The sequence below is a fragment of the Corvus brachyrhynchos genome, unplaced genomic scaffold (assembly GCF_000691975.1).
Source record: "Corvus brachyrhynchos isolate BGI_N302 unplaced genomic scaffold, ASM69197v1 scaffold136, whole genome shotgun sequence".
Taxonomy (NCBI): Eukaryota; Metazoa; Chordata; class Aves; order Passeriformes; family Corvidae; genus Corvus; species Corvus brachyrhynchos.
In genome coordinates this window covers 3,992,611-4,020,384 of record NW_008239080.1, presented here as the reverse complement: position 1 = coordinate 4,020,384, position 27,774 = coordinate 3,992,611, and the positions used below count along the sequence as shown (strand labels likewise).

At 34.7% G+C, this 27,774-nt stretch overlaps 1 protein-coding gene across 3 annotated transcripts in view; it reads right to left on the bottom strand.

The window, feature by feature from the left end:
- Nucleotides 1-27,774, bottom strand: part of EYS (eyes shut homolog (Drosophila)) — an 859,267-nt gene that overhangs the window by 331,368 nt on the left and 500,125 nt on the right. For all 3 annotated transcript variants that reach the window (XM_017739228.1, XM_017739229.1, XM_017739230.1), the window contains 3 exons: nt 25,603-25,727; nt 21,914-22,038; nt 18,350-18,602 (listed from right to left, as the gene is read on the bottom strand). In XM_017739228.1, the coding sequence (XP_017594717.1) occupies nt 18,350-18,602; nt 21,914-22,038; nt 25,603-25,727 (503 nt within the window). The remainder of the gene's footprint in view (nt 1-18,349; nt 18,603-21,913; nt 22,039-25,602; nt 25,728-27,774) is intronic.

Genomic DNA, 27,774 nt, shown 5'->3' with positions numbered 1-27,774 from the left:
TCAGCTTTTTTTGACATGTACAGTATCTCAACAGCTGTCAAGACTTGGGACAAGTACTGCATTCTTGCTGTCACAAGGAAGCCAAAATTTTAAGCTCTGTTTCTCTAACAAGATCAAATTTTTAGAAAAGGAAGTTTAAATAAGTCCCAGGTTTCATGACACACTTTTCAGTTTCTTAATCATTGTGTCAGTTAAGAACAAGACTCCTAGAACACTTGTTCCAAGTTCTTGCAAAAAATACCTCTTTCCTGGAAACTTCTACTCCAGGGACTGTGAGAGAGTAGAAATCAACTTGTGAAACAATAAGGCCATATGCCCTTGCATGTGAAAATCCCCATTTCAGAGGTTATCTCTTGGACTAGACTTTAACTGATTTTATGCCTTCTTTGAAATACTCATGGAAAAAAATAAAGGTAGGGGAGAGGATAATATAATCAATTGTTCATAGTAGGGTTGCAAGGACCTTAAAGGAAGTGATTAACAGACTTTCAAACAAGTCTTTTTTAAAGTAGAAGCAAAACTATAAAACAATGTTACTGTAAAAGGGCCAGACTATGTTGGCATTTCAAGGTAAAATAAATCAACTACTGAATTGCACCTGGATAAGCCCAAAATGGTTTGTTCTTATTTTTTTGTTTAACATTGATTTATGACAACCAACCAAGAGTTTTGTCATAATGAGGATGGAACTCCAAGTTCTATCACATGAAACGTGACATCCCACAGTGTCCTAAGACTCTTTCTTCTACAGTTCTTCAACAGATTAACTTTATTTCCTCAGTGAACTGCTTTTCATTCCACTGATTATTCCATTTTCAAGGCATTAAAGAACTAACTGGCTTGTAGAGTTTCACTACCCATCTTCAGCTGCAATAAACATTTACTGTTTCCTACCCTCTAGTTGTTCCCTTTCCTTAAAAATCTGGTTTATGGAATTCAACAGCAGCCTTCTGGAAATTTAGAAAGCTTCCATCAATCCATTATTCACACAACAGCTAACACTTCCAAATCTTACAAGAATTTTTTGGGTAGAATTTCTCTTAAAAAATCCCCAAACCAGACATGTTGCTTGTTCCTAGCTAGGTAATATTTAGCTGTGTGCTCATCAATTCTATTCTTAAATATTATTTCCATTACTTTACCTGATACAGCAGGGCATCAGTCTTATGGCTTGTAGCTTCCTGGAGGTCTCCTAAAACCTTTTCTGTCACCACAGTTAATGTCTTGCCTGAAACTTTGTCATTGAAGACATAAAAAATGTCTAATGCTCATTTTCTCTGTTTATTCAACTATCACTCATGCAGTTTATTTTCCAAAAAAGATTTTTTGAAAACTCACATTCAAAGAAGGAATCAACCTAAATATTTTCTCAGTTTCTTGTAAGTGAAGACAGAATTAAGTACAAAAAGATGTAAAGACTCATTTCAGTTTTTCTGTAATATCCCTGGCTTCTCTGTTTTTAAAAAATCTTTATTCATCAACCTTGCTCATTGACATCCTGCTCTTGAAATACAGAGGAAAAATGTGTTAATAGAGAAGACACATTGTGCTAGTTGTTCTCCAAAGCCTTTTTGACCTGCCTTATATTTTTGTTTTAGAATTTATCATCTTTAATTTTATTCATTTAGACAATACTTAGCCATATTAGTTTCCTCTAGCACTTTTTTTAGTCCATTTCTAAGTATTCCACAATAACAGATGATCTCTATCATGGCTGCTTTAGATCTGTAAAAAAGAGCACTAAATACTCAGAGAGGAGGGCACCCAGTTTTCTAGTTCTGTGATTGGAACAGCCAGAACAGACCATTGGTTTCCATCCCTGCTTCCAGAGCTGGTCCAGAAATCATAAACATATTTTAAATGCAAGTGTGAATGAGATAAAAAGCGCAGCCAGATAAGCCTTAACTGATGAGGTTCTATTCTCATTCCTTCCCTGGCATATTCCAGCATGTTGCACTGCATAGGAGCTCCTACATGCTTGTATTCTTTTTAGGTGCAAATTTATTACTTGGTGGTCTGTGATACTTGATATATGATAAATAAAGTGACAGGAGATTAAATCAACACCACAAGGCATCACAGTTGGTATGCCTTATAAACAATAAAACATCAGGCAGACTTTAGCTAATTTGGAGACTGGGCTTTGATCATATCAAGCAGAGGAAAGTTATAAGGAATGTGACAAATAAATTATGGATCCTGGCAGTAAAAAACAGTCTCTCATTAAATCCCTTGCTTTGCAAATACTTGAAAGATGTGTGTATTTTACTTTAATTTCATAGCTAACTGCCTTTCTTATATTATTCAATAAATATACCTTCTATTACATTTACTGTTTCTTAAACCATATTTTTTTTCTCTGTATTAGAAAACAGAAAGTATGTAAAATAGAAAGCTATCCTGATGATAACTTTGACTGTCAAGGAATTGGTACCACCATTGCAGAACCCCTGGCTAGGTTTGCACTTTTCAGCTCAGATATTGTACACACTTCTTTGCAAACATTTTCAGACTCAGTAAGAATCCAGGAAAAAAGGCAAGAGTTTTTGTTAATTGGAACTCTCTAGTAAAATACTGAGACAGTCTTTTTAAACTATGCATTTGTGCTTAGATCATTATCAGAAATTAAGAAAATCTATACATTGCTACTGTTTGCTCTTTTTTTTCCTGTTAAATTTAAGCATTGAAGCATGAAGGATGAGAAATAAATTCAGTAATGAGGGCTGGTATCTTGCCTAGGAAAAAAAAAGTTGCTGATGCTTCTTGTTAAGGAAACTGTCGGGCCCTCCAGGAGCCCCTCTGTCAGTCACACTTGCACACCTGAGCTGGGACGGAGGCCCCTTCACAGCTACGCCCCCACACTCACACAGTCACCCCAGGCTTCCGAGCTGGCTCGACCCCAGCTTTCCCACAGCAGAGTCTCAGATGAACTGATCTTGGGGCAATAGCTAAATAACAGAAAACCAGCTTGAGCTGCTGCTTCCAAGGAGGAACCCCAAACAAAGGATGCCCTGCACTTTTATCGCTGCACAGTTCAAAGGACCCCCTGGGCTTTTATCTGCACAGTCTAAGCACGAGTCTGGAACCCTAGATTCCTGCCGTGTCTCTGAGTGTCCAGTCCCCTGGCCAGGCTACAGGTCCCTTAGCTGGGCCACAGGTCCCCAGGCCTTTGTTGGGCAAAGGGTTGGCAATTCCCTGCCCAGAACTTAACCTGCAGCTCCCACTGTAGCTGCTCACTGAGATACTGGCAGTGAATGGATTCCTCAACACTTCTCATCAGGATATTCTTCCTTTTCTGAAACAAACTCAAAACAGTTCAGAATGAATTACAGTTTGGTTATGTAGCCTTTTTTAATCAGCTTCATAAACAACCTACAACTGCATTTTCAAGGGCAATTTCTCTTCTCCTTCTGTTTCATACATTGTCAGGAAAGAGTAACTTTCTGGCATTGTGGGTGGTGCACTCAGAGAGTTGATATAAAGCCAGGGACATGAAAGGCAAAAGGGCCAAGTGAAGAAACCAAGAAACCACAGAAGAACTAGACCATCCTAATACGAGAAGTAAGGACCTAAAGGAAATGGTATCACCAATATGCTTAATTATCTTGTATAGATTTAAGTGGAAAAAGCAGAATTTCCCAGTTTGATACCATGACATAATGACACTGTCAATAGATTTTGCTAACTGACAGGTATATCCTTATTCAGCAAAAAGCAAAGAAAACTCTTGTACCATCCAGGCAAGAGATGTATATATGTTTGATAACAATTAATCTAGAGAAATTTTTTTCAAAGGATAGTGCTAAAATCTCATCCAAATTTCACAAACAACTCCCTCTAAGAGAGGGACTACAGTATCATTTTTAACTATTGTTAACATATGTAATGTAATGTCTATGAAAGAGCAGATTTTAAGATTCTAGTAAGAATTTTCTTAATGGGCCTACACCTATACATTTTTTTTTGTTTTGTTTTTATAATGGAAATATTAGGAGACCAAATGTTAACATGCAAAAAAAGCGATCAATCCTATCTCTCATGTTAGACACCACAATTTCAGAATATGTGGTAGGTGTGACATGCAGGTTTATTGCAGTGATCTGTAAGATCAGATGTTTTATTCAGTTGTAGACTCAGGTTTTATATTTGGTGTTTAATTGCAATGGTGCTTCCACTTGAAAAATAATTTTGCTCATGAATAAAGTAAAAGCCAATGTGATTAATTAATGTAAATACCATTGTATCCATTGTTCTGAGAAAGGACAGGAAAGTCTCTATTTGATTACTACAATGTCGGGGGTTTTGTCCGCTTAATTTTAATTTTACATTTAGAAGCATGCATTATCTGCCTAAGTAAAGCCTGTTAATCTAATTTCAAGTAAAATGTCAAGAAACCAAAAGCAAAAGGAATAGTGAAAGTCCCACAATATTGAAAGGGAGTTTATTCTGAAAAGTCACTCAATGTAGCTCCTTGGTTTTCTACATCTCATTTCAAAGGTTTCATTTCAAAGTCTAGGAAATTCTGACTAGGATCTGAAGGTAGAAAAAAAAAAAAGAAAGTTGAGTTCTGACGAAGCATTTAAGAATATTCCAGTTTCAAGCCCTTTAATGGCACTACTGCAAAACCAAGGCAGTGGAAATGGCTGTACCCACACAGCAACTTTCTATGTTGATGAGTAGTACTCTATGCAGTTTGTTACATTAGCAGAAATCAATGTCCTCTACAGGCAGAGCAGAAGAATAATTTCATGCAAAATCTGACCTTAAAAATAACATTTATGAAACACATATATTACAATGATGGTAAATATAAAGTTATCACCTGTTGCCAAATAGAAAATGCTATTTCAAAGCTTAGTTAGTACTTATTTATTTTTAATTTTGAACCTCACAGTTACACATCTGAATTTAAAGGAATCAAGAACAGATGAAGAGAAGGGTATATTAGAATATTTTTTCCCCTTGAAACTCTATGCTGTTTTTCTTTTGAGCCTGCTGGGACTTTCAATTATGAAATCAAATCTCACCTCATCATCTGTCATCTCCTGGGAAACAAAAACACCTTGACCTTACCTCCCACTGCATCAAAGGATGAGTCATTTATTTGCTTCATTTCCACAGATGCAACGCATCTGCGTAAGCAGTCACATTTTATAGGCCAATGTTGTGTTATGCCCGGCAAATTACCTTCCAAGGGATTACTCTATGCATTAGGCAAACACTTCAGTACTTGAGGATTTGCTATTGCTTTTCTTGTCATTTTTACTGTGTTTTTTCCTAACACAAATCTGAATGAAATAGTTACCAGTAACAACCTAATCAAGCTTGTTTCACACGTGCTTCATAAAGGCATTTTAATTGATTGGTAAGTGAAAGCTGCATATAATAGTAGCCTGTAGTACTACAAAACCAAACCAGTTTTTCAAGTAGGGCATTATCTAAAAGCAAAGACTCAGAAAAAAAGCATTCAGAAATTTTATAATGAACTTGTTGATTATGGGGGGATACTTTGCAATCTCAAGGTAATGTTTTATTAGTATAACTACAGTTATTTTACTGCAGTAAATGTTGGTATTGAAAGGTTTTAATTTTAAATTAGTAAAAAGCAATGATTAACCATCCATTAAAAATTTAGCAGAACAAGCTTTAATAGTTCTAGAACATACAGAACAATGTTTATAGTGCTGGAGTTCAGTGAAGTGATTATTTAAAGAGCTTTTACAAATTAAGTCTGAGAACATCTGTATCATTTGTATGACCCACGCTTACGCTGCAAACGGGGCATGATACTTTCAGCAGTTGCTATAGCAATAACAGTAATGATTTTTAAGTAGCAGAGAAGCTGCTTCAGTAAAAGTCACTTAAAATATCCTTATCTAATGATAACTCACTGAAGCTTCATTTTCTTTTGTTTTTTCCTTTTTTCCTAATTTAAAAAACTTACCTTTGATAAAGGCAATTTTTAGTTAACCACTCCAAGGCCTTGAAAAAAAAATGTATGTAAGACTGTTATACAGTATACATAAAGAAAGTATCTACATTTTCCACAGGAAAACCTCCTAGACCCTACAAAGATTTTAAAATTGGTGTAACAAAACATATACAGCTAGCTGAGGCTTAGATTCTGCAACTTGCATGCAGCAAAATCAAGTTCGTGACAGGAAGCATTACACCTAAATGCTTGTAGGATTGTACACAGAACTTGCTTTCTTATGAAATGTATGCCCACAGAAACATGAATATTTGTAGATATTTATTATGTAGTCTTATCATAACACTGAGGAGTAAAAAAAATGCCCTTTCAGCTGAGAATTCTGCTAATGACATTGAAGTAGTATCTTATTGTTAACATTAGAGCTCATGTCACAACATTGCTTATATCTGGTGTTATGGATATGGTCCCGAGCAAAGCAGGCACAGAAAACCAAAACAAGAAACCTGAATATAAAATTAAAAGTACCCCAAATGAATGAGTGCAACATCTGCCTTGGGTGGATGCACCAACAAACTTTTTATGCTTACTACATGGGAGACTCCCAGAAAAAAAAAGTCACTCTGGGAATATTATTTATTTACTAGATGGGAACTGGCAAGTTTAAAATATATTGTAAATAATCAGAACAATTAAAATCAGTACTGATTTTTGTACTTGTGCTTTCGAGACATGTTTTATTCATCTATTAAATGGAAGTCTCTCACACACAGTTGTTCCATTTATGTTCAAGTCTAAGTAAATATTTTAGTGAAGTCAACTGGTTACAAAGAAACATAATTCTTAAATGCAAGAGACTTAACTACAATATTATTTAAAGTTGAGAAAGAGCAGATAATAATGGGTACATATTTTTCTCTCATTTCTGAGCCTTTACTAACTTTCCTACCAGTGCTGATGAAGTAGGTTCAACCCAGCAGTTACTGAGACAAGTTTAGGAATGTATATTATGATCATTATTTTTCAGATGTCTGAAATATTTTATAATATGGTAGAGAAATTATAAAGAAAGGAGGTTCTAGCTATCTTAAGAAAACATGCAAAGGGAAAGAACTATTACTGCATTAAAGGCGTGGTCCTGTCTACACTTACCTGCTGTATGTTTCTGACATTCATTTTACAGAGTTACACAGCACTACTTAGTGACTCACTGATTTAAGAACCAAAAAAAGAAAGATCTCCAAAGTCCAGAAGAAATATAGAATATAATGTAACTGTAATTATAAAAACTGAAAGGATAAAAAGAATTCTTTTCAGAAGTTGTGATGCTGGACTTTGCAATATTTTCCAAGACTTCAAAATTCATAAATGTGTTGAGAAACCCCAAAGCACAAATTCCATCCAAAAGGTGGAAAGCAACAGCACTTTATTTTATGAAAACTCAAGAATTTCTGAGTCCCAAGATGTCCGAACAATTTATTTGTTCAAGTGCTTCACTGTGCTGCTGTGTCAGGCATGTTAGTATGCTTTCGAAGAGAATAGGAAACAGAAAGGGCATGATGTTAAACTACAAGGGAGTCTACAGCCATTTCTTCCCCATGATCTCAAAGACCCCTCCTGTGACCCCAGCAGTAATTTGGGGATGTAAGCTGGAGTAGGCAGACAAACATAAACCCAAAGATGATAAAGCAGACATAAAATGCAGTTATGTTTCATTCTAAACCAAAATTCAGTGCACACAGTTTCTATGCCAGTAGTGCCCAATCCTGATCAGCTATACTAGTTGATGAAAGAATAACTGAAACAAATGATCTAACTCATTATGTAATATACACTTTGTCCGTAGAAGCAGCTCAAGGAAAATACATTGAATTTATACTGAAGTGCTTCATACTCAGGTACATTCAGGTACAACTTTCACTGCATACTGTGGTTGAAGGATTCAGGTGGCTTTATTCCTTAACCAGGAGCTGGCAATTCTAATACATATAGCATGCTGTTAATATGAATAATCTAAATCTTAAAGAAAAGTTTGAAGGCTGAATTTCTAACCAAGTAATTCTTATGTTCTTAATTATGTGAGCTACTGAGGTTCATCGCCTGGACTATTGACCACATAGGAGTGTAAATTCTGAAATGTTGCCAAGTCCTTGTCATCACATATTATTTTATACAATTCCTGAAGCTACTATCTTTGAGTGAATGGAAGATAAATAACAGAGTTTAACAGTTCTTTACTTGATCTTGAGACAGTCTATTCAATGTGGAAAAAAAATCCAGTGAGGTTACAGTGAAAAAAATCTCCCATAACTAAGGAATTTTGGATGAGTCAGTATTCTAGAACTTGGCTCTATTTTTCAGTCTTGAACAGGAAACTATCTTTCAACATGATGGCTGTCCAGTAGTCGTAAATAAAACTGTAAGATTTAATGGTTCACAATTTCAGAGGTGGTCAGGATTGTAACTTAACAGCAGAGCATCATTGATAGATGATCTACTTCCTTTGTACATTTGAGGTTAAGGAAAAAGGTGGACTATAAAAGGCAAATGATTACTAGAAGAAAAAATTAATGTATCTTAGAAGAATTAATTTAAGAAATAAGTAGAAATTTAAGAGTAACTTAATTTAAGAATTTAAGAGAAATTTAAGGAGTAATTTAAGAAATAGATCTATCTGCTTCAAAGCATGATATGGAAAAAAATCCTATCACTTCTTTCCCAAACTGCTTTTTGATATAGAGCAAGGAAAAAATAAGTATAGTAAATGAAGTCCATTTCTAATCCTGGCAATGAAATTCTTAATTTATATGCTTTAATTTTGAAATTCAAGATTTTTAATTTAAAAATACTAAAATAAATTTAATAAAAAATAAATATTTATGGCCTGAAAAAACCTGTGTTGTAACCACATTCACATAAATCTAGTCAGCATGTGAAGCTTGTTTACCAGATGTCATATAGCCACAGCTAAAAGCTGCAGTTGAGTGTCTAAACAGATTGAGTGTCTAAACTGATTCTCCCTCTTCCAAATATTATGAGGACACATGGAGAGATAGGTGGGCTAATCAGATGCAATGCATGTTGGAAAGACCAACATATGGAAGAGTCCTATATTTTCAGAGGCTGACTGTCTTTCAGATTTGGAAGTCATGATCTTTCTAAAGGTCTGAAACATACTCTACTTGTATGCAAAGGGTTTGCAGAAGCCACAAACACCAGAATAACTGAAACACCTGGTGCCAAGGTTAAATTTCAGAGGAACTACTAGAGCATTACGTAGTATGAAGTTTGAAACATGCCCTTCAGAATAAAAAACATGTATCAGATTGTCCAGTATCAGAGACATTTTTTCTCTCTTCAATAGAGAAAAAAAATTGTTTACTGGATAGTTCTTACCCCTCAAATCAAATGCAGATACAAACAGTCATGCTGAGGTTAATTCTTAAAAGAGCATTTAAGGTATCTCATTTTTTATATTGAGGTGTATAAAAAAATCTGTATTTTCTTCCATACCACTAATAATTCTATCTTTCATTTAAAATTCCACTTCCCTCAGAGTGTTTCTATGTTAAAGTATAAAAGCAACTAAACTCCTCTCACCAATAAAAAACCTATTCTTTTTACTAATATTTACAAAGATAAATATATTCAAAATAATTCATTAAAATTGATGATTTTCAAGTGGTCTTTGGAATCCAGAGAGGTCCCAGTTGACTGGAAGCTGGCAAATGTTGTCCTGGTTTTCAAGAAGGAGGACCCTGGAAAACACAGGCCTGTCAGTCTCACTTCAATGCCCACTAAAATAATGGAAAGTACTATTCTGGGAAGTATTGGAAAACACCTGGCGGGTACCACAGTAATCAGTCACAGCCAGCATGGTCTCATGAATGGGGAGTCTGGCTTAACAAGCCTGATTTCCTTCTATGACAGGATAACTCACCTAGTTATCTAGGGAAGCCAGTAGGTGTAATCTTTTTGGACTTCAGCAAAGCTTTTCATACTGTCCCTCACAGTATCCTTCTGGACCAAATGTCCAGCATTCAGCTGGAATATCGTGTTGTGTGATGGGTCAGAAATTGGCTCCAGGATTTAAAGACACAGTGCTACCCATGATAGAAGCACAACACTGGAAAAGAATTGCTGTTTGGTGTAAGGAAAAATATTCTGATTCTTTCGTTCCTATTTATATCGTGAAAGATTGGATAGGAACTCATATTTCTAAAGTGACTATCTTCAGCATATTTTATCCCCTCCAAACTTTCCTGACTTAATTACTGTGATAATAAATTCTGCAGAGAGAATAGTTCTAAATGGTCATTCTCAAATTATTTTTTTAGAGTTAGTAGCGCAAAACCTGCTTGTGATACACACAATGACTGAACTGCCATATGATTTAGTGCCTGTGATACTTAAAACTGCAGCATTTGTTTGGTATTTGAATATATGACAACTTGCTACAATCCAAATCATGATGTAAGTAAAGATTAACAGCCTTGCACCTGCCCAGCCTGGAAGAAAAAAAAAGAACTTTTACAATAAATCATGCCAAGATCAGCTAAATCTTCTTTTTTTTAGCCCACAACACAGAAAATAATGACTGAAAAGCTTAAGTTAAAAACTTGAGATGGGAGCAGCCTTTTCCAGCCAATAAGAACAACAAAACATTTTTCATTTGGTATATTTTTGATCTATTTAGATATGGAAAATAGGCATAGCCTTTTTCTTCTGCAAACAGGCACTTAGCAACTGTTGTACATAAACAGACAGTGCTAGGAACAGTCATTTAAAGCTATTTAAGGCACCTCTAATTACTGAAGCAGAGCTGAGAAAACAAAGACTTGAGAGAAATTGCTCCAGCTCCACATTGTGTACTTACTAATAGTGAAAAATGTGTTGTGCTTTTCTTCTCGAGAAGAAAAAAGAAAAGCTATGTATGAAAAATTGCTGGAGGCCAAGCCAAGTCACAGGGCAGCTTACTGTTAATCAGGCACAATTATCTCAAGAGTATTGAGTAATCAGTTTAATCCTTATGACAAATTGACCCATGTGACATCAAAAGAAAAATAGGATTGGTTTATGAAGTCATTTTATGTTTTCCATAACTGCACATAAAGATTTACTGGCTACCTGAAATAAGACAAACCCTCTGGTCAAAGGTCTGAGGTGCAGAACCCACTGTTGCTCACAACTCTACAAGCCTGTTAAAATTTGAGGTAATGAGAGGGTAAAATGGTGAGGCAACATGACACACTGTAGTAGCGCTACTGCTCTACTCGTGAGAAGATATTACCTCTTGCTTCCACCAGGGTAAATATGGAAATTTTTCAGATTGATACATTGTCAGAAGCTGAGGGGTACCTAGGAAGAGTATAGGCACCTTAGTTTTCTCCAGGCCAATAACATGTACTATTTCAAGTCTTGTTCCTAAACATGCCATCCTGAATATCCTATCCCCAGTTACCTCATGGTGTACACATTTGTTTTGTCTTGTCCTGACCCTACAATGTTCCCCATCCATCTGTCATATGGTTTTTCCTTTTCACCTTCCCCATCCTACAACTCCCTTCATTGAAAACACATATCACAACATTTTGGAAGATTTTCTTTTCCCTTCTTTTATTTTCCAAAGCACACTAGCCTCTTTATATCTGTACAGATATGACTGAGAACAAAACCAAGACTTATAGATAATGGTTAGCCAACAGTTCCTCTGTTTTACTGTAATGTCCATGTAAGCAGAGACCGAAGGAAAAAAAAATGTTTTCCATTAGATTTTTTTTTTTTTTCTGAGCAGGAATTCACATTATTTAAACTTCAGTATAGGTCAAGTTTGCTAAGATTTTGAACAATTTTTTTCAATTACAGGACTAGAGACCTTGCACTAGAATCCAATAGTGAAACCCTCCTACTGTACTCCTCTCTTTGGTTAGATCCCAGATACTATCAGAACTTACCACTGCTGGTGAGCAGTTACTTGCTCAAGGGAATCATACAGGAACCTCTTTACTTCCTTAACTAAGCTGAAGGAAAAGCTGAACTGACAGTGTTTACACTTCCTGAATGCTGCTAAATCATCCCTAAGGATAACTTAACTCCAGGGAATGTAACAGTGTCTTTGAAGAAGAACATTTCAGATGCTTTTCATATTATACCAAATAATAGGTTTTTTGAATAAATAACAAAAGAAAGACTTATTCTGAGGTTCTCATTACTCTAAAATCCTTTGTTATTTTAAACCGCAGAAGTTGATCATTATGATTTATTTTGAATATATTCAAAATAAGGTTTAAGAGCAAAGCATAATTAATTCAGTAATTGCACAAACCGCTCCAAAATGTAAAGGGAAAATGTGAGCTGCATGGAACACCTCATATATTTTATTTGATATTCTTCAAAGAAAAGTAATACTAATGGTTTTAGGCTCCTCAGAACCCACTACACAAATGATATTTTAATATTTTCAGAACATTACATTTGCTATGCTGATGAATGTTAGCCCAAATATTATGCAGTTCAGTTGGTTCAAAAATCTACAAATTAAATCAATCTTAACATAGAATGTTGATAGTATTCAAAAAAAACCAAGGAAAATCTTTTGAATTACTGGAAAAATAATAACTTCCCTAACCCAGAAATACTTGTACTAGTCAATGTACCTTTTATTGTTGTTTCGTATTTGTTTGTTTTTGTTTGTTTGTCTGTTTGTTTTTTCCAATCATAAAGAAGGTAACTATGCCTGTAGGAAGTTTCTTGGAGTACTATTTTTCAAAGACAGAAGATGCGATTGAGGATTTCTCTGTTCCAGGAATAGATGATGCTCATAGATCTCACTGGCTTTGAAACTCTAAATGACAGGAGCTACTGACTGGCACAGATACTGTTCTCATACCTGAAAGTCAACACCATACCTGAAAGTCAACATCTGCTATCATTGGCAGGTATGCCAAGAGTTTTATTCCCAATGTCATGATTCTTTCTCCTTCAATGTAGCTGGGAATATCAAGAAAAATGAACCTCTGTGCAGATGGACAATGCAAAGCCTAGAAGACAGTTAAATACTACTAGAACACTTTTGATGGTTAGAAAGCAGAAGATTGTTGTCAGCTCAAAAGGGAATTTAAATTCATTTTGATACAGAAACCTAGAAAATATCAAATTGTGTAGTTTTAAAATGAAAGGTTTAATTTATTTTTAATTTTTTTCTTGTTGTGACAGCCATTTACATAGAATTCCCACAGATTTTCCTACATACCTGGCTTGCTTAGAAGTCTGAGCACAAAGCAATAAGAGTAAAAAATACACTTAAAAGTTACAGACTATCAAAATGCTTTTGCCTGCAGGGCAGCAGGTTGCACTTAAATAAAACCAAAAGCAGGCCAGGCTTGCATTAACACTTCTACATCTTCTTTACCAGAACTCTAGGGAAAATGACTGCTTGTGAAAGAGGTTTGGAAAGTTACCAAGTTCAAGCTTCTAGCAGTTAGAAATATAACACAAATAATGGATCAGTGTTCAAAACACTCACTTTGCATGAAATTCCATGCTAACCTACATAGCTAGTAACTTCACTATGTTAAAAGTAATTCCTGTCTTGATGTACCAGATACAATGTGTTTAAAAACTGCATATGATTACAGATACTGAGAACAGAGAACTTAAAATAGGATGAAAAAATAATATTCTGGCAGCACTGATAAAAGACAATAATGAATAATGGAATAATGAGAGTGATGACAAATCTAGTGAATATAATATAAAAAATTCAATATGATAAAGCATGACTAGAAAGCAAAGGCATAATTTAGTTTCAACATTTTTTAGAAACCAAGTGTACACTTTTTGCTATAATTGAATAGAACTTGATAAAGGAGAAAGCTGAAAAAGCAATACATTATGAAGAAAAACAGTGTGCAAAAAACCAAAACCCTGAGTTTTGCTTCCTGCTAGGAATGTTTAACCAATAACTTAATCAAATTTTGAAATTTTGCAGAGCAAGATTTTAAACAAAAATATACTGAATATGAAGAGTTTTGCAGTCACTTATCAATTTGAGTATTATTAATATTTTCAGAACATATTTCATATGTTAGGCAGTCTTAAAGGAAATAATGAAATATTGAACACATTTTAGGCAGAGAAAGTAGGTGACTTAATAAAGGGATGAAAATCCACTTCAGCAAAGTATTTGTTTAATGTATGTAAAGTAAACCTAGTTAGCTGCTGTGTAGTAGCAGATGTGTTGTTAACATTCATATCTGGTTCCACTGGGTTTTGTCTTTCAAATATTTTTGTGAGCTCCACAATCCACATACACTACACAAACAGAAAAGTCAAAGAAATATTCAATTGCTCTGCCAAAAACAAAAGTACAAAGAAGCAGAATAGTATATATTAAGGAAAGGAGAAAAGTTTGCATCTTATCCCAGAATAGACATCTAAAGCAGATGGTGCCATTTTTCTTTATTTACTACAGTGATATAGTTTACACAGATTAATTAGTGGATAACTACAGGTAAGATGAATCCCACTCTGGGTGACTACCTTGATTCTTGCAGAGAATTCTAAGAGTTTTTATAAACAATGTCTGAAAGGCCATTCTGTCCTAACAATTAGAGGGCATCACAGAATCCCAGAACAACTGAGGTTTGAAGGGACCTCTGGAGTTTATCTAATTTAACCTCACCTGCTCACAGTAGAGTCAGCTACAACAGGTTTCTTAGGACATTGTCCAGTTCAGTTCTAAGTATCTCCAAGGATGGAGAAAGAGAGGAAGGAAGGAAAGAGAGGAAGGAAGGAAAGAGCAGAAAGAGAGGAAGGATAGAGAGGAAGGAAGGAAGGATAGAGAAGAAAGATAGAGAGGAAGGAAGGGTAGGAAGGATAGGATGGAAGGATAGGAAGGATAGGAAAATAGGGAGGGAGGAAGGGAGGAAGGAAGGAAGGAAGGAAGGAACAAAGGAAGGAAGGAAGGTTGATTCCCTGCATTCAGGTTGTGTCAATTGTTGCTTATTGGGCACTTACTTGCTGGCAGAGCATGGGAAACTGAAACAGTCGTACAAAACTTTGCAGAGTGCTAAGAGACATAAGGTTAAGTATTTAGATCATCCCCTCTGGACACATGAAAGCATTTCTATAACTATATATATATATATATTAATAATAAATGTATTTACAGAACATTATTTGCCACAAGCAAAGGCATGGCAATGGAAAAGCACACCTGGAGACCAGATCAAAGAATGTCTTTTTCTGCCAAATATATCTGATCTGTCATAGTCCTTTTCTAGAGGTCCCTGCTACTCTAAGCTACCTTAGAACTTGCTATAATGTACCTACTTATTGCCAGATGATAATAACTACCCTAAAATATATGAAAAGTACATAGTAACCATTTTGCAGAGAGTATAAATTATATGGGTGGGTCATCAGTATTTTTTCTCAAGTTTTAGTAATGCAGGTTATTAACAAATACATTAAGTCTGTAAGTATAGAAGAGTACATCAGGTTTAACAGCTTGACACGTTTCTTCTACTATGGATACACCAGCGTATTAAAGATCTTACTCATCCAAGAGCATTTCTCACTTGACTTTGTAATAGTCCTGTGTCTTCCAATAAAAAAGACATAGATTTGCTTACGCATCAACATAATTGCAGCTATTACTTTTGGGGATACATTGTTGTTCCTCATCTATTTTTCCCACTATAAAACCCAATCAAAACACAACACCCCCCCCAAACAACAACAACAACAAACCCCAAACAAAATTCCTTTTAGGTCATATCTTGATCAGCTGGAAATCCGCAATGGTATGCTTAGACAACTTGACCTCTTGAGTACAGGCACAGTATCAGGAGGCACCTCTGGCAGTATAAATTTCATCTGTGTATTTATGTATGCATACTGAGAATGAAATCTATAAAGACAAGCATTCACAGGAAAACAATTTTATTCTACACCCCACAAAAATGTTTTATTTGTCTTCTGGCACCTTTATACATATCTTTCCTGATCTAGAATACTTTTTTTTCCCCTAAGGGATTTAAATCAATGATATAAAGCCATTTTTTCCAACACAAGTCCCCAAGCAAAGAATGAAAAGCAAAAAAAAAAAGCAAAATACCTCTCATTGACTTTACGGGCATTCATATTGTTTTATAAACATATAGTATAAAAATGTAGACCAAACTAATCAATATTCCCTAATACTTAATTCCAGAATTCATAGGTTTTCCTGTGTTCTTTTAATTCCCTGAATTTATTTCTGAAATGTTGTAATGTTCTAAAAATACTGCTGCTTTTAAAAAACACAGCCATCATTTTTCTCATTTTGGAATGAGAAATGGCAAGTTAATTATAATACATACAAAAAAATTTTATCTCAAGAGATATACATTTTTCTCTATACCTATTTTACATTCAAAAATGTTAATTATACTTACATACTACAGCTATAGAGATACCTCCTGAGTTTATATGTAAGTGTGATGAAAGGAACACCTGAAATCCTGAAAAGACTATTGTAGTGAGGTGAAACTGTTCAGTTGCTGATCTCCTGTCAGCATTGTAGCAGCCTTCAACCTGCTTCTGTACTGATCTATTAACTTGTGTGGCAGAATGTGAAGAATAGCCATCTGTGTCAGGTATGGCAGCAGGTGCCATATCAGCTGCTGCTGGATGACAATAAATCTCTTTCAAGCACCTGGCAACTTTGACAGACACTTTTATCTTTGTATAAAAACACCCCACCACCTCAAAAAGTTCTCTGAATAGAAATGAGAACCTCAACAGATAACACCAGCTGATAAAGGCCAGAAACTGACTCCACTGCAGATGTACTGTGAAGTCTAGGTAACAGGGCTTACTCATGAGAAGTTCTTTATCATGCACAGCAGTCATTTGTCTCAGTACAGTATTGCTAATATACTTGTATAAGGCAGAACTTGGAGTAGGATAACAGGTATGTAAAAATAAATGGTTTGTCACTAAAATTTTACAAATTTCTGTTTGCACAGATGTGACTTGTGCCAATAAAACCAAGATATCATCATTAGGGGATTCAAACAATGACAACTTTTCAGCGTATCCATCAGTAAGTCTATACCTGGAGTAGGAAGAAGATATATATAAGAACACTTGATCCGATTGTTTTCAAAAATATTTTAAGGGTCTCACCTACATTTATGAATAGATGTGTTTTGAACTCAGAACTACTATTAACTATATTGGTGAAAAGTAGTTCTTGAGAAACACTACTCTGCTGAATGTTACAGAAAATACCCTGACTTCACCAATGACAGATCTCCATATATGGATCATGAAGTTTTTTCTCCAGTATTAGCTGAACTTTCTCTGTTGTCAGCTGTTTAACAGTAGCTTATCATTTTGTCAAGTTTATATTTGTCTCTTTAAAGAACATAAGTGATGAAAATGATGATTATAAACAGATGGTCTTTGAAGGAAAATAGTCAGACAATATCAATCAAAAAATGGAAGATGAGTATGTGATTCTTGTGAAGGAAAAGGCAGAACAAGCAGTTCAATCAATCAATCAATCAATCAATCCCAACAGATTTCTGTATACCAAATCCAACATTCTCTAAAACTCATTTACTCGTTACTTGTTTATCCAAGCAAAACAGGACTCTTGCTTTTTTTTATACAAGTAATCACTTTGAAGAGGTATATAAGCAAAAAATTCTGAAACTGTCTGTAAAGAGAATGCCTGATACATGCTATCTGTAAAATAATATTTTTTAGTAAAGTGAAGAGGCCATAATGAAGGTACAACATTCACAATAAAATGCTGCACTTCTGTTGCTTTTGACTTTTCTGCAAATGCTTTTAAAATAACAGGATAGGCAATTTTTGGCTTCCCAAAAACATCACTACAAACAATTAGAATGGCAGAAACTTTGAGAGTTTTGTCCAATATATTTTTAGTCAAAAAACATCTAGATGCACAGGAGAAGAAACACTCAGAAAACATGTGAACTAGGAAAAGAGAATCAAAGTCCCCATGGAGTAAGGCAAATTATCTTTCTCTCCTGCTGACTAGCCAAGGAAGAAGGGAAGATTGGCATTAGGGTCAGAGATTACTGAACACAATATGAGGCATATAAAATTGTACACTCTGGAAAACTAAAAACCCAGCTAAGAGAAAGTGCAATTTTCCTTACTGGATGTGAAAATGCTGGGAAGAATTCTTTTGAGAGAAAAAAGTAATTTTACAGTTACATATAAATGCAATTAAGAAAGGATGTTGGAATAAATAAAAAAGATATAGAAGGGAATAGAGGAAGTAAAAAAAAAATTCTCAATAATTAAAATTAATATATTTCCAATATTCTTACCATTTTAGAAGCATTAACAGGGAAAGCAGTTTGACATATGTGTTGTTCAGAAGCTCTTTTTACTTACCTTGGGACACCTCTCCTGTAGGAAAATCAGGAGAAACATGTTTAGACCAAAGTTCCATAGACACAGCCAGGGCTGATGGAAGGTCATTGTCTAAAATTGCAGCAGGAAACACTTCAGCCATTTGAAAGCCAATTTTTTTGCTTTGGGGCATAGTAGGTAAACAGGTGATATTGTTTATTCCATCAACACAAAGAAACCCAGTGGAGCAGGAGTGTATAAGACAATCATTGTAATTAAGCTCACAGCTTCGTCCCTGAAAGAGAGTTTTCAAAAAAAAAGCCATTTTTGAAGACAATTTATATTTCATAGTGATGTTAGTTACAATTATTACTTTCTTTTGATTCTAAAATATTGTTTGCTTATATTAAGCTGTTAATGCTTTCAAAAGGAAATATTATGTGGAAAATATTCCTCAACTAATTTAATAGTGTAGTTTTATACATTAAATTTTAACTAAGTGATATTTTGAATCTGTTTATCAATAAAAATAATTTCCCCACAGATTACTAATTTCCAAGAATCAAAGACAGTATTGTCACCAGTAATAAAAACTGGTTAAAATAATAATCTTCAGTTAGTAAGTAGGTTTACAAAAGACTATTTGCAATGGACCTAGCTGTCTAAAAACCTATGGTTTGCTCTGACTTGCCAGCTAATGTGCTTTCTTTTTGTACATTGCAGCCCATTGTTTGTTGTCTGCTTTTACCAAATCCGCACACAGCTCCCTGTTAATACCTTGCATTCACAGATAATGCTTAGAAAAGGAAAAATATAGCAGCAATCTCAAATTGGACCAGGCATTCACTTCCTATTTTTTATCAAGAGTAACAATTCATGGGAAGTCTGAAATATCCTCCCTAGTAATAAAGTAAAAATGTTCATATTCAGTGGTCTGTAAAAAAGGCAAGAAATAATTATGTGAATTAAATGCATTCTTGAAGTGTGAAATAAATATATGCTGAAGTCAGGCTTGGGTTCATTTTATTTTCACTTCTGTTGCAATGAACTAATAGCCTACGTGAAGACAGACAGCTAACAGCTACCCTAGAAGGATCCTACATATTTGGATAACTATTTAAAATAGACCCACTGTCATCCCTGAAGACATACATCTCTGACAATATATCATCATGATATAATTTTGGAGTGAAGCTCCTCCTGCAACTGGGGCACATGTAAAAAAAAATTCAAGCCTTCTCTAGAGCTCAAGAAGCATGTATTCATTCCACACTTTCCTTCAGACAACATGCTTAAATAATCTTTCATGTCTACCTGGCTAACTATTCACACAGAACTTGGGGCAACATATATTTTCTGAGATCTCTGTCAACTCCATTATACTAATTTATGATATTAAGAAACAATAGGAAGGACAAGAGAGAGAGAGAGAGAGGAGGAAATGTAGACATGAAAACTGAAACTACTTTTTTAACAAGTAGTTTAAATTATTCAGGGTTTAAAACAGAAGAGGTTAAATTGAGGGTTTTTGAATGATTTAGATACATTCATTCTTGTTTCAATCAACTTCTTAATTCATTTTGGCAAGCAGATGAGCTATCTGGTAAATTCATGGCATCTTATAAAATCACTCGCTGTATCGGTATTCCAAAGCACAAAGGAACAACAGGCCAATTTATATGTCAGTTTCAATGCATTTCCTGCTTGCTCTCTTCCAATTCCACACACAGAACAAATGATCGGTTTGAGCACGATCATAATCATTCTTAATCCTATAAATTTACGTTTCCTTCTGACTTTCCCATGACAGATTAGTACATTTTTATGACTACTACATTTAATGACGAAGAGCATTTGATTACGATTTTATGACTCATAGAAACAAAGCAGATGTGGATAACCTCCAGTGTGCATGAAGGGTACATTAAGTAGTCATAGATAAACTTGATAGCATTGAAAATGACTGTAAATGCTTTAACAGTTTCCATGCAGGTGGATGGAATCATTTAGCTTGTGCAGATTTGTATTTAAAAGTAGGTATATGTCTACAGATGCTTCCAGTTAAAAAGTAAACACTTATTTCATATACCACTGGATATGCTTTTCTTCTCAAAATTTATGAGAGATTTCACGACCCATACTTTATGATCCATACTTTGGGTAGCAGTACAGACACAGACTACAGAAGATTTACATACACAGTGTAGCTGGATTTCCTTGAATACTTATTTCTCTGTGAGTTCCACTATTTCCACTCCATACGTACTCATGGTTAGGAACCAGAACCCATTGGGACCTAACAAATATACCTCTTGAGGTGTTTAGACCTTAACTTCTTATCTTTGAAACTGAAGATAGGTATGCTAAAAATCTTTCTATGTGGTGCTTCCTCCACTGTGTTTTCTTACTTTTATATTCCTTCCCAAAGCATAGTGGAATTTGAGGGACTGAAGATGGAACAATGAATAACAGAATAAAAGCAAAGATGATGCATCTTAAATTTCAGCTGCTTCAAAGGTTTGTTACTTTTCCTTCTGTAAGGCCTTGCTTGTTCTGCAATGCACTGTACAATTAATATTCAAGCTATGTACTAATAGAAAAGCTGCTCCCATGGGTCAAATATCTATTTAGCTCCATCGTCAGTGAGCTATTAATGAATACTTGGGGAAGAAAACAGGAAGAAAACAAGCAGAGCTTGCATCTGGTAACTCACCAAATATACCTTTCCAACTTTTGGCAATAAGTAAATCAAAGACTCCCTAGACCATGGTAACATTCAGAAGAGTAATTTGAATAACAATGAATCTATCCTCCTTCTAACCCATTTTTGTGCTTATTTGTACTTCTGGTCTCTACAGTGTCATGCAACACTGACTTGTACCAATAAACTTTGCACTAATTGGAAAAATAATTTCTCTAAACAAATTTTAAGCTTTCTTTCTGGTGCTTTTATTTGACATTCAGAAGACTTTTTTGGGTGAGACATAAATGCTAAAAAAATCGTGTAACTGATCTTCTCCATTACAGTTGTTCATGTAAGATAAGCATAAATATTTAATGAAAAAAATAAGATTATTGTAACTGAGGGTCTGACTGTTTCCCATATAAAAAACTGTGTCCCTCAAGTGATATGTCCCTCATCATCACTTGACATTGTTTAGAAAGCCAATCTGCTTTAGAATACAAAAAGAGAGCAGTTACTGTGGTCTGTAGAAAGTTTCAATGGTATCCATTGTACTCTGTAAAAAACACTCTACAAAAATAGTATTCATTTTTATGACATAGTTTTTTCCTTCTCAGGATAGTTTCTCAGTAAATTTAGTCTGATTATTTGCATTTTTAAGATGCATTTTTGACCTACCAAAGCCTTATGGTAAAAAAAACAGACTTTACAAAATTGCGGGCAAAGAGTCACTGGAAAAGAGGGAAATTCCTCATGAATTCCTTGAACAAAGCATACATCATTCCTGTGATTCCACCTAATTCAAGAAGTATATCAACAATTCAGAGCAAGGTTAAAACCAAAAAGGTTTACATACAGTATTTTCTGTGCAATGATGAATAGCCAGGTAAAGGGAAAGGTAAGAAAGATTTTCAGCATCTCACCACAAATCCTGGTTTGCAAAAACAGGAATAACCAAAGCTGGGCTCCTTCTGAACACAGATACCATGTATGCAGGGGTTGGATATGCACTCATCAACATCCAACTCACAGTGGAGGCCTTCCCACCCTGTCAGAAAAAAAAAAAAAGCAAAGCAAACCCTAAAGCGAGACTCATTAAAATCTGCATCCATTTACTGATTGTCAGTGGAACAAAGGTATGAGTAACTATCACCCATTCTCGCATATATAGAGATATATACTATGGGATGAATATGAACTTTTTTGGGCTATGGCTTCTCAAAGTAGGAAAAAAATAAAGAAAAAGAGTTAAAAAGATAAACTCTGAGATTACTGTACCAGATTAATGAGGAGGACAATTTCTGAGCAAATATACTTTTGTGTTTGAACACCTTGAGATGCTGTCTCCTTACAGGTTCTCAGATTACTAGAAATTTTATTGATATGCATTTCTTATGAAAATCTCCTTTACAAGTATACCCATACATTAGAGACTAAATACTCGTCTCAAAGCTGTGTTTTAGATCATGTAATTGAAGCCTGTCTTGAACTTGCTCCTTGGAGGCTAAGCTGAACTGGAAGCAGTCCATCTGCTTGGTAAATATAAACCCAGAATTCTGTAAAATATGGCTAGTTATTGAAGAACACCAGACCTTCTTGCCATGACATTCCCACCACCCATTACAGATTTGTTTTTTCTTTATTTTACTATTTCTAAACAAACTGACAAATAAACCCAACAGCACTATAAGCCCCCTAGGAGTCCTCAGCTGATACAAATCTAGTTGCTACCGTTCAGATTTTGCCTCAGACTATACATCAGATGGATCCACTGTTACATTCCAGTCTTGCTTTAGCTGCCCTGGTAGAAGAGCAGCCTGCCCAGCTAAAGACTTCACATCCATGAGCCTGCTATTAGTTCCAACAGCTGCTGTTGCTTTTGAGCTGTCTGAAGTGCAGTTAGAATACAGTTTACATCTCTCCATGCTGCTTCTGCACCTGAACAGCCCGAAGCTGCAGCCACAGAACCTGAACGTGCATCTATTATTCTAAGGGTATGGGGCCTGCTACTGGGACAATAGCTGACAAAATTCATGATCCATTACCGAATGCATTTGTCAGAGCTAAATCAATTCCCTTTCCTGGTATCACATGCTGTCACCACATGCTTCACTTTGTTCTCTGGAGGTTTTTGGAAAGCTGCAATCATCTGCCTTGTTCCTATTTCAGTCCTGGTACTATCCCTTTTCCATTTCATTAAATTACAACAGGGAATCTGTTGAGGCGTATATCAGACTATCTGCCCAGTTCTTTCCCATTGTTGCCTTTACAGACCAAAAAATCCCCAATCCCAGCTCCATGTTTCTACAGAAGCTTAGAAGAGAAATATAAGATTTATTATATGTGAACAGTTAAAGCCTGCCAAAAAAAAAAAAGCAGATTTTTTTCCTAAGTATTTCTATATTCTGGATGATATTTTTTTCTTCTAATCCCTTTCTTCAGTTGTGCAACTTTGAAAAAAGTTACTCCTCTCAAAAGTTCCCCTGCCTCTTCAAATTCACCCCTTTTCAGAGCTGTAACCTTATCTCTTCAGCTATTTAAGAGCCTCAAATAACAGTTGAAAATATGGTATTAATTAAAAAAAAAAAGTAAAAATGATGTATATACTTAATGCATGTGGTTCTTTCTCTGTGTTTTAATCTGGTGGACAAATAATTTACAGCTCTTTCACCCCTACTAACGAATGATATTATTAAAAGGAATATAAAAGAAAGGTAGTTTATGGTTGGGTTGGAAGGTGTTTAAAGCATGTTAGCTGTAGGAGTGAGTTCCAAGGCCCCACAGAAGTTTCTCCCACTTATACCAAGAATTTCCATGTTGCACAGAGACAGCAATCACAGTCCTTGGCTAGTAAGCAATTCTTAAATGCCTATTCAAATATCTTTGTTGTATTATTTTAATAAGCTTTAAAAATGAGGGAAAAAATTGGACTTGGCAATGTATTCTATGTGAAGCACTTTAATGACTAAAAAATGCATCTTTTAAGTTTTTAAGTAACTAATATTGGTGGAGGGGTATATGGCCATATGCAGTAACAGGCGCATATATAGTACTGAAGTTAGGTCATGACTCAGATTTTTTAAGATCAGAAAGATCTTTATTATCATGAATTCTGTATGACAAAGTCCAAAAATTTTTCACTCCTTGGTTCATACATCAAAAATATAGTGTTTTTCTGAATTATCAAGTATCTTTTTGACATTAAAAAAAAGTTGCTAAAAAAATATTAAGCTGTAAGCAACATAGCTCTAAGCAACATGTAATTACTCTCTAGTAAGCCAAAAATACTTAGTCTTACATTTTAGAGTATCCTTCCTTATTACCAATTAAACAAATTAATAAACTGCCAAATTGACTCTCATTACACATGTATTTGCTTCAGTATCTTCCATACTTTTCTGAATAAGATCTCTTACATATAGTTTTGTTAATTGCCCTCAGAAGAATTCAGAATGAAAAAAAAGAGTAAAATATATTAATATTCAATTCACTATGTGCTTTCTTTTAAATGTAGAACAAGAATGAGTAGAAAGACTCTAGAAAAGTGTAACATATATATGGTCACGACTTCAGGAGAGTTTGGTAAGACGTTTTTACTTGTAAATCAAAACAAACAATGTGAACATACTTTGGCACAAAGAAAGTAGATCAGATGTATGGAGATAGCATGGATTAACAGAACATTTATCATCCAGAATATATCTAAACAATCTCTAAAATAATTATTAAGAAACGTTGAGTCACTACTATCACAGAAATTATTCAGCAGTGCTAGTCAGTAAAATAGTAAATAGATTTAAACTGAAAAATTGAAGTTCCAGGAGGCAGGTACTCATATAATTCTTAATTTAAGAGTAACTTATGGAGCAGGATGCTACTTATGTATAGGGATCAGAAATCCTACTTACATTGACAAAAGGATTTTTATTAGCAGACATGACAGGAGACTGTGAGTAGTCTTGAACAGATTAAATTTGTGATTGCAAGACAATGCAGGCTGATTGTGACTTTTGCTTTTGTGTAAATACAAAATCTCTTATATTTTCATAAGCCACTAGACCTGTTTTAGTTGATCTATGCCAGAACTAGAAAACAGTTCCCATGTTTTAAGAAAGTGCCATCTTTCATTCTATTTATAATGTTTTAAAAAAATTCTTTTAATCCCAGCAAGCAGACATAAGCATGGGTACGTCTTACAACAACAACAATAAGGATAATAATAAAAATGTTAGTTAAACTGCTCAGAATTTCTTTTCAGTCAATCTCATTCTACAGGTAGTGAAATTATTTTGCTGTTAAATAGTGACTATTTGACTGCTTGGTCAGTAAGTTACATTAGTAAAGATCATACACAATAAACCTGTCTCTAATAATACTTCAGACTGCCTCAATGAGCTGATTTTACTTTGAAGCCTTTCTAATATGCTTACTAGAGTAGTTAATTATCTTTAGATTTCATTCAAAAAGCTTGACAAAAAGACAGTAAGTTTTTTTGTACCTTATAGTCCGTATACAACAAAAGAGCTTGATATGATTTGCCAACTTACTCACTAGTAACACTGATAATTCAAAACTATCATTGTTTAAGATTGCTCTGTCATATGGCAGTTACCTTGTTGACATTTACAAGTGTATCCATTGATATGATCAGCACAGGTTGAGCCATGTAGACAAGGTGATGAATTACACTCATTAACTTCTATTTCACAAAATTGTCCAGAAAATCCAGCAAGACACCTGAAGCAAACAACATTCCAGAGTGTTATACTATGCATAAACATCATATAAAATAGACCTTGTGTGGAAACAATGTGTCCAAAGTATGTGCATTAACAAGACATCATTTATTATTTTCTGTTTCAAGAAGTATTTTACTGGAACACTTCCAAGTTTCATGTTGTGATACATGGTGATCTTTTAAGGGATTTATGATGGCAAAATGCATCCAAAAATTTCACATCTGGATCATAATCAAGCATAACAGTCTCAGTTACAGTGTACTGGTTCTATCAATGTGAATACAAACCTTTCTTAACGCACTCTTGGGAGACTGTCTACTAAAATAATCTGGCTAAGTAACTGCAGTCTATGTTTGAAAACCTGCTTGTTGACAAAAGTGTACTATCAAATGTAAACTACAGCATAAAAGCTAATCTTCAGGGATCATGCTTTTATTATTATTCTAGGTATAAAATATTAGTTTTCTTGAAAAAATTCTTCTGTATTTTTGTGGTTGTAAATTCTATGTGATAATTGTTATCAAAATAGTCCCATATGATTTCAACATATAGTTTACAAGACTCACAAGACCTTTAATGAAGTCCAAAAATCCTACTAATCTCATTAATGAAGCACATCTTTGCCTACATACACACAGCTTTATGGATATACTCAAATATGTTCTAAAAAACAGGGTCCCATAATGGTATTAATAACATTTACCCTTTTGAGATGTGTTGTACATGGATATATTTCACATGAAACAATGTTTTCAAAAACTCCTTTTAGTTACCGGCTGGTGCATATCTTGTACGTTGTCTTGGCTCTAGTGAAAAGCATAAAGGTTTATGCCTCACTTAGAAGGAGATGAGTACATTAACAAACTACCTTTGAGTAAATCCAAGTAGTCATGTCACCTGCTCCTCAAGGTGCTACATTGAGTGAATACAACAGATATCATTAGAATGAGGTACCTGCAGTGTCTACCTTAGCTTTCCAGATCGTGAAGCAAAAGAGGAGGATGGACCATGAAACATGTATGTGTGACACCTCCTGAGGGATCATTACACTATGCACCAGGACATATATTTTGGTTTATTTTTGCTTTAACTATTAGACCATGTTTTTTTCATTTTATATCGAATACACTCTAGGTAATGGCAATTTGGAATCTACCAAAACAATGACAACAGAATAGATTTGTCAGTCTGCATCAACTACAGATGACAGCTATGGCACATTGCTTGGAAAATGTACAAACTGGGGCACACACTACTATTTTTCAAATATCTAATAATATATGAGAGAAAAAACATGGAAAATACACCTTAATGAGTGAGCCATAAGCCCACATGTTTTTTGGTTGAAAAACATTTTAAAAAATCCACTGAGAAGATACAGTTTGGTCCTTTGATCTTATTTGTAAATGTCAAAGTCCAGTAGTTAGAACACAACTTCACATACCCAACTGTAATCACCCTAGCATTCTCCTATGCTCGGTGGAATAAGAGATGCAAAGGATGATTCTGCTCACTGTAATCTTAAATAATTTTCTTCATATACCTTTGTCTTCACACTGCCTACATAGTGTATTAAGAAAAAAATATTTAAAATAAATAAATAAAGACCCAAAAAAACAAATTTAAGGGAGGAAATTCTCCCAGATATGAAAAGGGTGGAAAGAATATTCTACTAGGAAAAAAAGGCAACTAGACATAGGGAATACTGTGCCAGTTTAAATTCAATTTATATTTATCTTTATACTTTGGTGTAATTATAAGTATTTTAATAATAAAAAAGCATTTACAGAATGAACTGGAAGAAATATAAAATTATGTAAAATATCTGGACAGGACAACTACACATATGTGTATCTAAGGTGTGTGGGCTTGATTTTTTTAGTCTGTAAAAGTCAAACATTGAAAAATGCTTGAAAAGTCTTTTTAAGAACTCTTCTGTTGGCTGCTTCGATTTGGCACATTTTGATATGTGGTGTGTATACTTGCTGAGAAGTAGACACCAGTAAAGACTAGAGCAGTTTACTGAGCTCCTGTGGTCATAACTA